At 44.1% G+C, this 14,441-nt stretch overlaps 1 protein-coding gene across 1 annotated transcript in view; it reads right to left on the bottom strand.

The window, feature by feature from the left end:
- Positions 1-14,441, bottom strand: part of PMPCB (peptidase, mitochondrial processing subunit beta) — a 171,224-nt gene that overhangs the window by 96,294 nt on the left and 60,489 nt on the right. The window contains exons 5-7 of the mRNA XM_078679446.1: positions 13,865-14,063; positions 9,120-9,199; positions 8,635-8,747 (exon numbers count right to left, since the gene is read on the bottom strand). Coding sequence (XP_078535572.1) covers positions 8,635-8,747; positions 9,120-9,199; positions 13,865-14,063 — 392 coding nt within the window. The remainder of the gene's footprint in view (positions 1-8,634; positions 8,748-9,119; positions 9,200-13,864; positions 14,064-14,441) is intronic.

Raw genomic sequence — 14,441 nt, 5'->3', positions numbered from 1 at the left:
TAGTGGCAAGAGTAACAGCTGAAGCCTAGAACAAAGAAATCACCAATAAAGCGCCCTCTTCATACCCCTTCCCACTCACGCCCATCCTGAGCACCCCCCAAATTCATACCCACCCAGACTAGCAAAGAATATCACGCATGGCAGGCAGCTAACTGCAAACAAATCGACGATCTCTGATTACGAAGGCCTCATGGCCTTTATGCAAGTACAATCCTACAACAATCTCCTAGATCAAAAGAAATGGAGATATAATTCCATCAAAGACTGGGTCAGCCTACCTCACATTAAGACTCACACCAGCAGTCAACTAACACCCTTTGAGAAATGGATGATCACTTGGATGGCTGATAAACGACTGATATCTGACATCTACAAACTTGTTAACACACACGCTCCGCAAGCAAATCCCCGACGCAAAAACATTAGGAAACAGAATTAGAATGCATCTTCACTTTTAAACAATGGCCGGGTATGCTCAGCAAAACCAATACTTCTACTTGTAGCACTACTGGAATTGAAACATGCTACAAATAATGCATGATTGCCACTACCTCTCCCCAGGGTAGCAGTATGGAAACCAGCAGCCTCTGAGATGCTGGCACATCTGTGGAGAGTCCGGCACATTGACCCACCAACTTTAGCTCTGTCCCAAACTGAAAAGATACTGGGACAACAAATTGAGAGACACTGATTTGATTGGTAACACCGAAATCCAGCGTTTTTCCAGCTACCTCCGACTGGGACTTCTCAATATGCTGACCTACCCACTGGGCATTCATAAAGGAAAAGCTATGACACTAGCTTAGCCTCTATGCACAGCTAAACAAGTGATTACAGCAAAAATGGGGAACGGACACAATGACAAACCATACAGATTGCTAACTTAAGAGGGACCCCTGCGTGAGATTCCTGGCTTAGAGCACTCACACGCCCCTTATACCTGTATTCAGCACACTCCTGACAAAGTCACGTCAGCTGCATAAGGACGCTCGCCGGTCTCCACAAGCACAATACCCTGTAAGTCACCTTGGTCTTTCACCTCAAGGCGGCATCTTTGATGTGTACTTCACCCCCACCTCCCCCCCAGACCCTCTCCACCTTCCCCTTACCGGATACCCTTATCGTAAGGGCTCCCAGTTTCCCGTATTTACTGATTTTTACTGATATATACAGACAGAAAACTATGTGTTTCCGGTCTCTATTTATTTTTAAAAGTGGAAAAATACTGAAAATGATGCTTTTTGTAACAGTCTCTCCATGCGGTCATTCATGAATTCAAGGCAGAAGCGAAGCAGATAGACAGCTTGGGGAGTTAAAAAGAGGATGAGATTTCCTTAAATACAGATATAAGTTAACATATATTTGTAGAAGGAAGCTAATATGCAACTTTAGGTGTAGTGTTTTGTTATATGTGGCTACTTAATTTGCTAAAACACAACAGGCGTCGACATACGAGTGAATGTCTAATAGTTAAATAAATATGAAAATATACCATTTTAAGACTCCATTTATTCTCAAAATACAAAATAAATATGGATAAATGCAATAAGTTGGGCAAAAATAAATCTGGATGAATACAGACGGAAATCTCCCAAAAATAAATACCATAAAACCGGGAGCCCTACTTGTAGTTTACCCCAGTCCCCAATTTTCCTTCATCAGCCTCTGGAAGTAGGTGAGTATGTGTGAATAGATAAAACCAATAAAAAGATTTGAAACAAAATAAAGACTCTTAAGCGATACAATTGAATATAAATACAAAAACACAAATGGTGAGCAAGTGAATGAATGCACAAACGAATGAAATGTAAACAAAAGCAAATCAGGAGTCTTTACAGTTGTAATGGGAGGAGAATATAGCAAAACCAACAAATAACAGGGGATTACTATCTGGCACTTGCATCAGAATTAAAAAATCATTAATCAAAAGCCAAAGGACATAATCATATTTTAAAGTTTCATAATTTTTATTGGGAAAAGCAGAATCGGCCATACAAATACAAACTAAGGCTTGTCACAACAATGAAACATTCCCACAACCATACTGCTGAATCCATGAATTAAACCAAACGGTCTGCTAAATCGGTATTTTCACTATGCCATGCCTGTAGTCTGAGCTCCTTAAATATTGGCCGAGGCTATTTCTTAGGCTCCCTATTCAATTATGTACAAATACATAAACACAAGCCAAAGACTCAAATTTGTAGCCATATTACCAGCATCCTTTCTTAGAGTCCACAGCACCCGAGACTAAACAACATTTTCTCTTACGGTTGAGGTGGAAAGTTAATCTGATGAATACATGTTTACATGTAGGAGGTGATGGGGCGAGGCCAGCAACATGGCAGAGTAGCTGCTTTCAACGCCCGTGGACAATCCTACATTTTTCCTAATACAGTGAAATCCTCAATCCATGGCATTCTAGGCAGCAATCGGTGGCAGCGGGTGCCATGTTTGGGTCCCTCCGCAGAACCGGGACTCATGAGGCGAGTGAGACTCAGCCCGAGGCGGCGAGGAATCACGCAAGATGGCGGCGCTGGGACAATGAACTCATCGGTAGGTGGGAAGTGAGTGGCCTTGACTGGACTCCTAAGATGACGTCCATGGTGCCGGCGGGAGCCCGGGGCTGGGAGGGTCAGTCTGCCCCTGCTCTTTCCCTTCCTTTCTTTCCTCCGTGCCACAGCTGCACTTGGAGAGCAGATGGCCCAATGGGACACTCAAAACGCCACACAGGCAACAGGTACCACACTGCTTGCGGCAGACCCGGAGTGCAGACTGCGGCAAGATGGGTCCGGCACCACAAGGAGGGGATACATGCGATAAGGAAGGATCCGGGAGGCGACGCCATTGATGCCAATATGAGCAGTGTGGAGAAGACTGCCCCTGCTTTTCCCTTTCTTTGCCACGTGGCAAGCACACCTTGAGGATTGGCAGATGTATCAGGCACCCCAGCACCGCGCTGAAGGGCGCTGCACGGCAAGTGTAGGCCTCGGCACGGCACCAGCAAGTCCTGAAGATTGTCAGATGTGGGCGGGACAAAGCTTCCCTAGCTGGGCACGCATCGCTGGAACACCCCTGGTCGGTTGATGGCTGAGGTTTGACAGGGCAGCAGGAGGGTTCACCCCTGCCGCAGGGAGTGAATGAAGGCCATAGTGAGTGTGGGACTTGGAGCTGGGAGGACAATGTGGTGAAGGAGGTTGGGAGACACCCCTGTCTGCGTTTGCAAAGCGGAACCCCGGGCAAGAAGACTTTGTGTGGGCTAGTAGGAACACCCCCACCCCCCCGGGTACTGCCCTCAGCATTTAGTGACCCTTCCCCTGCCTTCTGGGCTGCATGACCGTGGGGGCACATGAGGATGGAACTACACCACTGAGTGGCCTTGTGGAGTCAGGAGAGGTGCGATACCACAGCAAAACTAAGTGGGATCTCAAGGGGGACTCTCCCTCCCCTGGACATTGCAACAGGAGGGGTGCTTCGTGGGCCTCTTGTGCCCCCACGGGGGGATCCTGTGTGGCCTATACAGTAGTGGCCTCTCCCTGGACGAGCAAAAACCTGGGCCCTGAGTAACAGTGCTAGCCGGTAGGGGAGGCTTGGCCAGGGGTCCCTGGCATCACCAGGGACCCCTGGCACAGGAGACTGCCAAAGTATTTGCGAGATATTATGCCGGAATTTTATAAGACCATAGCTCTTGCGGATGAATCCCAGATAAGAGACTACTTAATTGCTGTCACTATTCCCACCCTGTCCCTGGATGACCAATTAGCACTCAAAGAAAAGTTTACCCTAGAAGAAGTAGTGGCTGCTATAGGAAAGCAGAAACCAGCGAAAACCCCAGGTCCTAATGGAATACCGGCCAAACTCTTAAGGAGCCACAGTGAACTATTGAGCCCTTACCTCCTCAAGATGTTTGTGGAGGCTAAGGCGGATGGAGTTCTCGCCACAGATCTCCGCAATGCCACCATAGTGGTTATCCATAAAGCAGGGAAGCCTGACAGACTGGGGTTCTTAAAGTCAGATTTCGTTATTAAACGTGGAAATGAAAATCCTAGCCACTATCTTAGCCATGCGACTACTGACGGTAATTACTTCCCTTATCCATAATGACCAATACGGTTTATTCAATCCCCGCTGCCTCTCTAACTGGCTGAAAATGGTAAACAATAGGGACGATTTCCATATCTTTCTGTCCCTAGATATCAAGAAGGCATTTGATGCCGTCCGATAGCCCTTTATGTGGCAAGCCCTGTTGGAATTCGGATTTGGACCCAACTTCCTGATGCGGATAGATCTGCTATATGCAGCACCGATGACCAAGGTGTGGGTCAACGGAGTTCATCTGTGGAATTTCCTATTGGAAGGGGCACTAGACAGGGTTGCCCACTGTTCCTCTTGCTATTGGCTCTCATTCTTGAACCACTAGCATGTATGGTTCACACACCCCCCGATATTGGAGATTTGGAGCTAAATCTGGGGCCTTTCGAGATGAAGGAATTTCACTTTATGCCAACGGAATCCTCCTGTAGGTTACACACTCAAACGTGACTCTTCCTATCACATTTCAACTATTTGACAATTATGGTGCTCATCGGGACAAGTCGAGCCTTTACCCGGTGGGCGGGCACCTAGACATGCAAGACCTCCTAGGCCACCTACGCATCAACAGAGATGGGTTTAAATACCTAGGCCTTTACGTAACCACGAGCACTACGGCTGGTCTCCTGACAGAATTCCATGGAGACGCAGAAAGGTGGAGACTACTGCCCATAACACTGTTAGGCAGGGTCGCCAAGTACAAGATGGTTACACTGCCAAATTGCTTTACATTCTTCAAAATACATACCATGAAATCCCAGAGGATATTTTTATCACAAGAGACAATGAATTTTGTACGCTCTTATGGAACAGAGGTCATCCGAGGGTGGCATTACAGGCACTCCAGCGAAGTCGGTATAATGGGGGAACTGGGCTACAGTTCCAAGACCATACATTTCTCCATAACATCTACGTTGGTAAGGGGGTAGGGGGGGGGTGGGGCAATTACTGCCGGCAACCCAGAGGGCAGTATAGGCCTGAATAGGAGAGGAAAGATGAATGAGGTGGGACAAAAGACTTAACCGAGAAATTCCACTGTGGGAGGGAAAACGCCTGCCTGAACCTGGGAAACCGCAGGGACTTAAGAACTGGGGCACAATAGAGATATCCAGACTGGGCGACCTCCTGGAGGATGGATCCATGATCCCCTACTGCTCTATCCAACGCGAATACCGGTTAAGTGACATCCAGCAGTTCAAATGTCTACAACTACACCATGCATGGTGGTGGAGAGGCTAAACATGGGTGATATTCCTGAATATGCACCCCTAGAAGGGAGACTACTCCAGGGGGAATTAATTGCTAAAGGTGTCTCAAGACACTAATTAATAACATGCTGAATAAATTGAAGAACTTAAGGGCCCAATGGGAAACTACAATGGGGGAAATGGATGACATTGACTGGTAGGCGGCACTAATGCACCCAAGAGAGGTAGCCATTAAATTAAGGCTACAACTGATTCAACTCAAGATCCTCTATAGGCTATACTATGATAGGGCCCGTCTACATAGATTTGGAAGGGCAGAGTCACCAGACTGTCTGCGTAGTAGAACAGAGAGGAGTACATACATACACACACATGCTATAGATATGCCCTCATATACCGTCCTATTGGTCCACAATTTTAGAGGAACTCAATAAGATATTAGGGGAAAAGATACCGATGGACAGCAAGTACATCTTACTGGGCATTCCCTCGGAGATTGATATTCCCCGAACTAAGCTCTTATTTTGCAACCTATGCCTCATTGTGGCTAAGAGGGACATAGCCAAATGCTGGGAGTTCCCCACCTTAAAGGAATGGAAAACGGAACTGGACCTATACATGGGTGACAAGAAAGTCACATACAAGGCAAGAGGGTGCCTGAAAAAGTTTTATACGGTCTGGGGTCCCTGGCTGCGATACTATGGTTTAGATATAGGAGAAGGGGCCGAAAAGCGATCACTGACAATGATGTGAAATGTATGAACGAATGGTGGACTTTAAGAAATTAGTTAACCCTGCACACAATATTGTTTTTCGCCTGTCTGATCAATCATGCTTCCACTCCCAGATATTCACCGTTCTGGATTCTAGGTTATGCATCATACGCTGTTTCTAAGAAAAGTTCAATAAAAATATTCCCCAAAAAAATGTATGAGGCGATAATCTGAGCTTGCCCCAGTGCGAAAAAGCAAAACTATTTTTTTTTAAACATAGTCTTCCTAGAATGATCTTTCTCCTGACCTTACCATAATTATTTTCTTAAATAATAAACTAATTTCTTAGTTTCTTAAGCAACATCAGTTCGGCATCATTCACCCACAGTCACCATACAACTACAGCCCCATCGGTAGAGATCAGAAACACTCACCTTTCAGGTTTTAAACAATCCCTAACTCACAAGCCTCAGAATCTCAGTGAACTACTATGGCAATACCATTCAACTGTAATTAAGAGTGTCATTAGTCAATGATAAGCAATGACTGACAGCCTGTCTGCCTTGCATCTAATCCTGGATTTCGTTTACCTACCGTAAACTCAACTTTCCCAAAACATTCTTGCCCTCTTCACCCGGAAATACATAAACACTAAAAGAAAAGTTCTCTCAGCCCTGCACCTCAATAGCTTCCCTTCCGCCCCATCTTAGCAGATGCACATTCCTCGGCTTACATGTGGACTCCAAAGTGATCAAACATCACAACAAAAATACATACTCTCTAAACAATTGTAACATGGACATGAGATGCCTCCTGCTATTTGACCTACTTTTTCAGGTACTTAGTCTTTCAGAATTTCTGAGCCCAATTGGCCCGGAAGAACATATATTTATACATCTGTCCCATGGACATGCCTCTGTTTTCTGTATTCTTTTCTCTGTTGGCCCCTTTTTCCATCCTCCAACAACTGAAGTTTTTAGTCATCCCAGCCTCACTTAAAGTCAAGATTACATGCAAGATATCACATCATTCTCAATTCCGAAAGGTCTAACAAACTGGTAACCAAGGACCTATCCCCTTTGAAGGTATGTTCTAACTCTATAAATTCAATGAATAAAATACATTTAACAAAAAAATCACCTGAGTCGTTCCACAGCTTTCAGTATCTTTCAACACAGTCAATCACCAGGCCCTTCTAGGCATTCTTATATATATCGCACGGAAGGAACGGGGAGGAGCGCTTGACTGGGTCATATCACAATTGTCCAAATGGATCCCTACAGAGACCATTTCCTTTCACCCATTTACTTGCCTTTCTAACCTGGAGTTTCTGAGGGGTCCATGCTCCCCTCTGCGATTTTAGTTGCCACATAACCATCCAAGTACATCTACTGGCTGACAATACTCATCTTAACCTAAAAGTATTGGCAAACAATACCCACTTCTTCAGGATTATCTTTTCCTTACATTAACATGAATGTCAAGCACACAGCTTAATGTGGAGGAAAGAAAAAGAATGTGGTCAACATGAACGTCCATCAATCAATCACACATGCAATCCTGGTCATTTGAACTCAAAAGGCATCTCACCTCTCTATATCCTGCACTAAATCCCTTAGCTTTTCTAAATATAGGCACCCCTCATTCAAATAACTTTACCATAAAAAAGACTGCAAGGCTCCACTCTCCCATACTGAAAACTGAAACCCTACTACCCCAAAAGAAACAAATAGCACACTGTCAGAGCCTTCAAACCATCTCTCACCAAGAGGTGGAAATGCCTGCCTTCTGGCATATTTGAGTGCTCGGCAGGCCAGGACAGTGTGTCATGGAGCAGGTCAGATTATAAAGGGATAAAAAAAAGTTCAATCACATAAACCCATAACAGCTTAGATTTTATTTAAATCCTGCTGCGTCATCCACAATGCAGAACCCACCAAAAGTCCTCAACTTATCAAACACTCTTTCTCCAGCAAGAACACTGAAAAAGCACCGTGTTCTAGGATGTCAGGTTATGAAATGACAACAGGCTCCAGACCAGACTTGCTCTAACTGGTTTTCAATTCTCAATTTGAAAAGTAACTTGAGACCACAGATTCAGAAAACAGCTGCTCTGGTCCAACTGAAGACTGCTTGGAGCCCTCACATGCTCCTCTCCCTGATCTAATAAATACAATCACCAAATTAAGAATCAGCTTACGGAGCAACTGAGTCACGGAATCCAGTCATGTTTTCAGAATGCCCAAAAGGTGAGCATTATCCCCATTTACATTCTGCCACATACATATTCATTGTGGGCAGCATGAAAACCTTGCTGCATTTTACTATTCAGTAGCTCAAGGACCAAAGTCCTACTCTGAAACATATCCCCTAATTTTCTGATCTACTGAACCTTGCTTTTCTGTTGCCCTGCTCTACCTACAGTACACAAGTGCTTCTGACACCTAGATCTGGTGTCCCTAAAAATCTCAAAATACTCAAGTTCTGTTTTAATTTAGCAAACAAAAGTCTTAAAAAGGAGGAGTTTTCAACAGACACAAGAGAGCTTCTTTCCTCACCCAGCCCTCTTCTGCACCAAAATTGAAGAAGAGATAAATGTTATCCCACAACCTTCAACTTACCTCACTACCTGTGAACCTGCAGGGAGGCAGGGCTGGTGTTTCTCCTTCGCAAGTAGAGGGCAAGTTGCCGAAGTGATACTTTGCTAAATCAAGAAGCTCACCGTGGGACACACCTTAAAAGACACAAACAGAAATATTCTAGTCTGTCTATGGACATAACAGCATTAAGGAAAATGAGAGGAAGAGCTATTTTGGTTTGAAGTACTGTTATTTTTAACCTTTAAGAGAATAATATGGATCGCTCCTCTTAACTGGATCCTTTTTTAATTTATCAAATTTGATTTGGACACACTACACAAAAGAAAAGGTCTTGACAAAATGACACGATATATCACACAAAACCATAAAACAACAAAGCTGCCAACAGTTCAACCAGAATTTGTCAGTAGAATAGTGATGTGGGGACATACATGAACAGGGCTACAATCACATTTGGTCATAGTGGTTAGGACTATGGTCCATAAAAAAAATCCACAAATACTAACCTCCAGCAGCAGCCAAAACAATCCTGGGCCCTTTATAATGAGTTGTTATGTACTCCACCAAGTCATTGCGGTTTATTGATCTGTAAACAGTGCAGGGAAAAGTGGCAAATTAAAAAATAACAAAAACACTTGCAGAACAAAACATCAAAGAAAACATGGCAGCTATGCTACGTTAAATTGATGCAAGGCTGTTCTCGTACAGAAGGGGATAGTAGAACATTATGTTGCAACAGCAGCAGCTCACTGCCTCAGCCACAGATCACACAATAGAGAACACTTCAAAATGTTTTTTTAGCCTCCAAGGATATTGTGCTGCATAACTAAATACTCATAAGGTCCCAAAAGCGAGACCTATTGGCTATTGGAGAGTTTAAGCTATTGGCATTGTAAATAACAATGCCTTTTATTTATGTGTTTTGAAAACCTGCAAGAGGTGCATAAACACGCACTTTGTACTTATAGTGGTTGCTTACGGGAAGCAAGGCTGGCAGTTAAAGAGGCACGATTACTGCCATCCTTCCTTCTCACAAGCAAGGACTATAAGTACTACGTGCATGTTTACGCACCGCTTGCAGGTTTTTAAAACACCTAAATAAAAGCTATTGTAATTTACAATTCCAATAGATTAAATTCTCATAAATGTGAAACCTATTGCATTCCACATTCTTGTTGTTCTTGTAAGTGATGCGTTTGCCAGTTCAGTCCCATTTTAGGTTTGGCGGGCATGGCTTCACTGAGGATATTATATCTTTTAATTTGATTTATTACTAAAGAAATGCAAAGTAGAAATCTCACAATAGGTGTGAACCACAAGTGTTCTGAGAAGCCTGTCCTTTGTAACAAAAAAAGTGAGGTTGAAGGCCGGGGCGTTCGTGAACAGGTGGTCTTCCCTCAAAATGTGTATAGGCCACCTGCCAGGCTTTGTTTGACACAATAATTTGCAGCAGCCCCAGAAACATACAGTAATATAAATAGCTCCCAGAACGCGGACTATCTAGGCACCCGTGAGTGTAGTTAATCCCCTGGTAATGTGTGAAGAATGACAGGTCCCTTCGGTGACGGGGTGGTTTCATTCCAGCCGAGTGCGAGGGAAAACCTGAGTCCTGAGAGGACTATGCAGAGTGCACAGCAGAGCACAAGATCACACAGCTCTGCATACTTCTGCAGATATGCAAAGAATAGGCTTGTTTCTTGTACGAGAACATTCCCAGCTCACTGCGAAGCTTAATCAGCAGCACTTATTTCATGCACTGTTTATAGTTTCACAGATCACATAGAAACGGGCAGTGTTTATTTACAAATGCTCTGGTGGAAAGCAAGGAAGGCGTTGCCATCCAACAAAGGACTGCGAGAACACACAAGGAAAACAAGAACTGTGACTTTTTTACGAACTGCGCTTTAAAAGGTCACAGAATAGCAACAAAAATCCACTTTCGGAGTTTTAGAAAATATGATATAATTTCATACCTCCAGAGCAATAGCAAGCTATGCGCCTTTCAGAAAACAGTGAAAATTGTAGCACTGGAAAACACGCCAGCTACACTAAGCGCAATATAGGCACCCAAGGCTAAGCAATCAATGAATCCAAAGGGATGTGCCAACTAATAAAACAAGATTATTTATAATTGTAGATTTACTCAATGAAACATGGCGGTAATAGTGCTGGTTGTCAAGATGAGCGATCTTCGGCTCCAAGATGCAGGTCGTTTCCTTTCTCTTCGGTCTGTTCCCCGAGGTGGAGGGGCAGGTTCATGTGAAGGGCTTGTGATAGATTTTGCACGGGGAGTGAGGGGAGGGGATTAAGAGCAGAAGCGCTAGGTAGGATTTTATGTTAAAGGATGTGTACAGGTAGGCATGCTATATTGATGCAAAGCTGCGATTGCCTGGCTGGGTACAGTGCATTTGCAAGGGAAGCAGCGGGCGGAGAGTGGTAAGCGCATGGTTGAGAGTCCGATGTAAAGCAAAAGCAGATTTGGGCATTTAACGCGCTGGTTCAGAAAAGGGGGTGGTGATGAACAGAGTGTCTGAATTAAGCAGACCACTCTTACCCAGTCCAAAGATCAGGGCTTGATCCATTACCGTTATTTAGCTCACTGCCCCATCCCAGCTCAGAACCTGGCTATATGCAAATTAGTCTGTCCCTGGCCCAGTGCATCATGGGAACAGGGCAGACCAAACTACCAAGCCAATTCTTCACCAGAAAGGAAACAAGCTACCGGGGACCGGTTTCTGGCATTTCAGCCTCGTCGGCCCGGCTTGCTTGAATCCTGATGGAGCAGTGAGCAAGGGACTCATGTCTGAGTATACCCTGCCACACCTATAGTGGCCAAAAACGATTCAGAAAAGGGGTTGGTGATGAACAGAGTGTCTGAATTAAGCAGACCACTCTTACCCAGTCCAAAGATCAGGGCTTGATCCATCACCGTTATTTAGCTCACTGCCCCATCCCAGCTCAGAACCTGGCTATATGCAGCATCAGGATTCAAGCAAGCCGGGCCGACGACGCCTGAAATGGCAGAAACCGGTCCCCGGAAGCTTGTTTCCTTCCCAGTACAAGAATTGGCTTGGTAGTTTGGTTTGCCCTGTTCCCATCATGCACTGGGACAGGAACAGACTAATTTGCATATAGCCAAGTTCTGAGCTGGGATGGTGCAGTGAGCTAAAAAACGGTGATGGATCAAGCCCTGATCTTTGGACTGGGTAAGAGTGGTCTGCTTAATTCAGGCACTCTGTTCATCACCACCCCCTTTTCTGAATCATTTTGTCCACCATAAGCGTGGAAGGGTATACTCAGATGTGAGTCCCTTGCTCATTGCACCATCAGGATTCAAGCAAGCCAGGCCGACGCCGCCTGAAATGGCAGAAACCGGTCCCCGGAAGCTTGTTTCCTTCCCAGTACAAGAATTGGCTTGGTAGTTTGGTTTGCCCTGTTCCTATCATGCACTGGGACAGGAACAGACTAATTTGCATATAGCCAAGTTCTGAGCTGGGATGGTGCAGTGAGCTAAAAAACGGTGATGGATCAAGCCCTGATCTTTGGACTGGGTAAGAGTGGTCTGCTTAATTCAGGCACTCTGTTCATCACCACCCCCTTTTCTGAATCATTTAACGCGCTGGGGCAGGCTTGTGAAAAGTTAAAGCGCTATCAACGGGAAAGAAGTGAAGGGAAACAATTGCGTGTGTGCATAAGGTATATCGCATCCACTTTACTAACAACTGTAAAGACCTGGGTGCACAACCGTTTTATGCGTATCACTTGACCAGGTGTTGAGAGGGGTAAAAATTTGTGTTTTTACCAAACATACACAAATAAAACAAGGGAGGGAGAGGGTAGACGGGCAGGGGAGCGAGAGTAGAGCAACGTCAACAAGTGCTTGTGGTCACGCTAATTGAAAACAGATGGCCCCTGCGCGCCGCTGCTCGCTCCCGCAAGGTGGATGCCACCACAAGCACGAGTGCTTGAAAAGTGCAGGCCGATTTCTAAAGATCATCTCCTAGAGCAGCGCTGTGCTAGGCTCGACCTAAAAATAGGACAGATTATTTACAGGACTGTAACAAAGTGGCAATCTCATGTTGTATTCTACCTCTGCCACATTAATATGTAATGTAAAAGTGGTGTGGATTTTTGAAATCCTTAACATGAACAATTCTTTTTTACAGTTTTGCCTCTTGAGCATCCCAGAGTACGCCTCAGTAGAACCAATGATGTTCAATATTGTGACTCACTTAAATTATAGCTACGAGGGGCAAAATGGTAAAGGTGCAGAGTCTTGACCCCCCCCCCCCCTGAAACACCATGTGACCATTCACAAGCCTCACAGTGGACTAAGACTCCTGTAAAAGGTATGCATTTGGATGAATGGGACTGGCACTCATGAAACTAAAAAGGCACAATCATGTATAGAACTGGACATTTCAGCGTCATGGTTATGCTGATGTCACAAGTACCACCACATCAAAATGACCATTACATCAATATGGCCTTTACCTCGACCATCCATGAGCTCAACCTATCAATTTACTACTGAAACTCCTGTTCTAGCAATTTGGTTCGAGAGCCATGTCGACATCATTGCAAGTTAATAGATTCATAACATTGATGTAATGGTTTTGTCAATGTAGTTGTATGTCAGTGTAATGCAGTTGATGCGGAGCAGATACATTCCTAGAAGCGTTTGATTTAACTGGTATTTTCTTCCATTGATGTAAACTGGCAAACAAAATCAAGCTGGCATCTGCAGCAGTAAAATATACAGATGGGAGATTTACATAGAGATGCTAATTACATTTATAACTACTAACCCACAATCCAAGATATATTTACCTGAGTCTGCAGAGCCCTCTGCAGAGAAAGTGAAATCCAAATGTAATTTGGCTCAACCTATCATCATTCTCGGGTAAAGAAAATAAGTACTCTTATGTGTAATAATTTCAATTTTTTTTAATAACTATAAGGTAATTCAATTTGTAAAATCCAAGTATATTTTGTCAAAACTGTTGTTTTAAAAGTATAAAGTATACATCTTACAGAATAGATTAGTGACCCAACATCACCACGTTGTGAACATTAACATGGATTTCTTTCAACAAGGGGTATAGTGATGGTAATTTAAAAGTAACTTATCTGTGGGATAACAACTTAATTAAAAGTATTCAAGAACAAAAAAAGTATGAATCCTACGAAGCAAACCTTTTGAAACAAACTGAACCTACTTTCCTTTTTAAAGAATATATGATAAACTTACTTGATATTTTCAGTAGGACCTAGGATGGTTCGCCCAAGTGCTGTGCTGTGATAGGCTGTAGCATGGAGGTAATCAAAAACAACTTCCTGTAGGTTTGTTTCCACTTCTTGCATTTCTCTAAGGATAACACCTCTCTCGCGCTCGATCTCTGCCTCTCCCAACGTGCTGTTCTGAGTGATATCTGAGAGAATTTCTACAGCTAGAGGGGAATGCAAAAAAGTTAATCATTTTCATTGTGTATTTGGAAAAATATTTTTCTGGTGATGCTTCCTGTGCCCAGTTGACTCCGGAGAGGAATTTGTGCTCTGACATGCCCGGAGGAAGTAACGCTTTCGAGTGAGTGTTTCACCTTCCTTCTTTCCATGACCGGCTCTTACCCAGACTAAGAGCTAGTGACTGTGGTACACAAAATGCCTGGGCTACAAATACACTGATGAACAAAAAAATACCAATAGTTGCTGAAGTGATATACACCCCTTTTGCACCCTCCTGGGCAACATCACAGAAAGTGAGGTCACATACCCTTTGGCCCTGTTGACATCATAAACAAGTGACAATACTGAAACTAAGAAATAAC

The sequence above is a fragment of the Lissotriton helveticus genome, chromosome 1_1, assembly GCF_964261635.1.
Source record: "Lissotriton helveticus chromosome 1_1, aLisHel1.1, whole genome shotgun sequence".
Lineage (NCBI taxonomy): Eukaryota > Metazoa > Chordata > Amphibia > Caudata > Salamandridae > Lissotriton > Lissotriton helveticus.
This window is presented reverse-complemented; position numbering and strand designations above follow the sequence as displayed.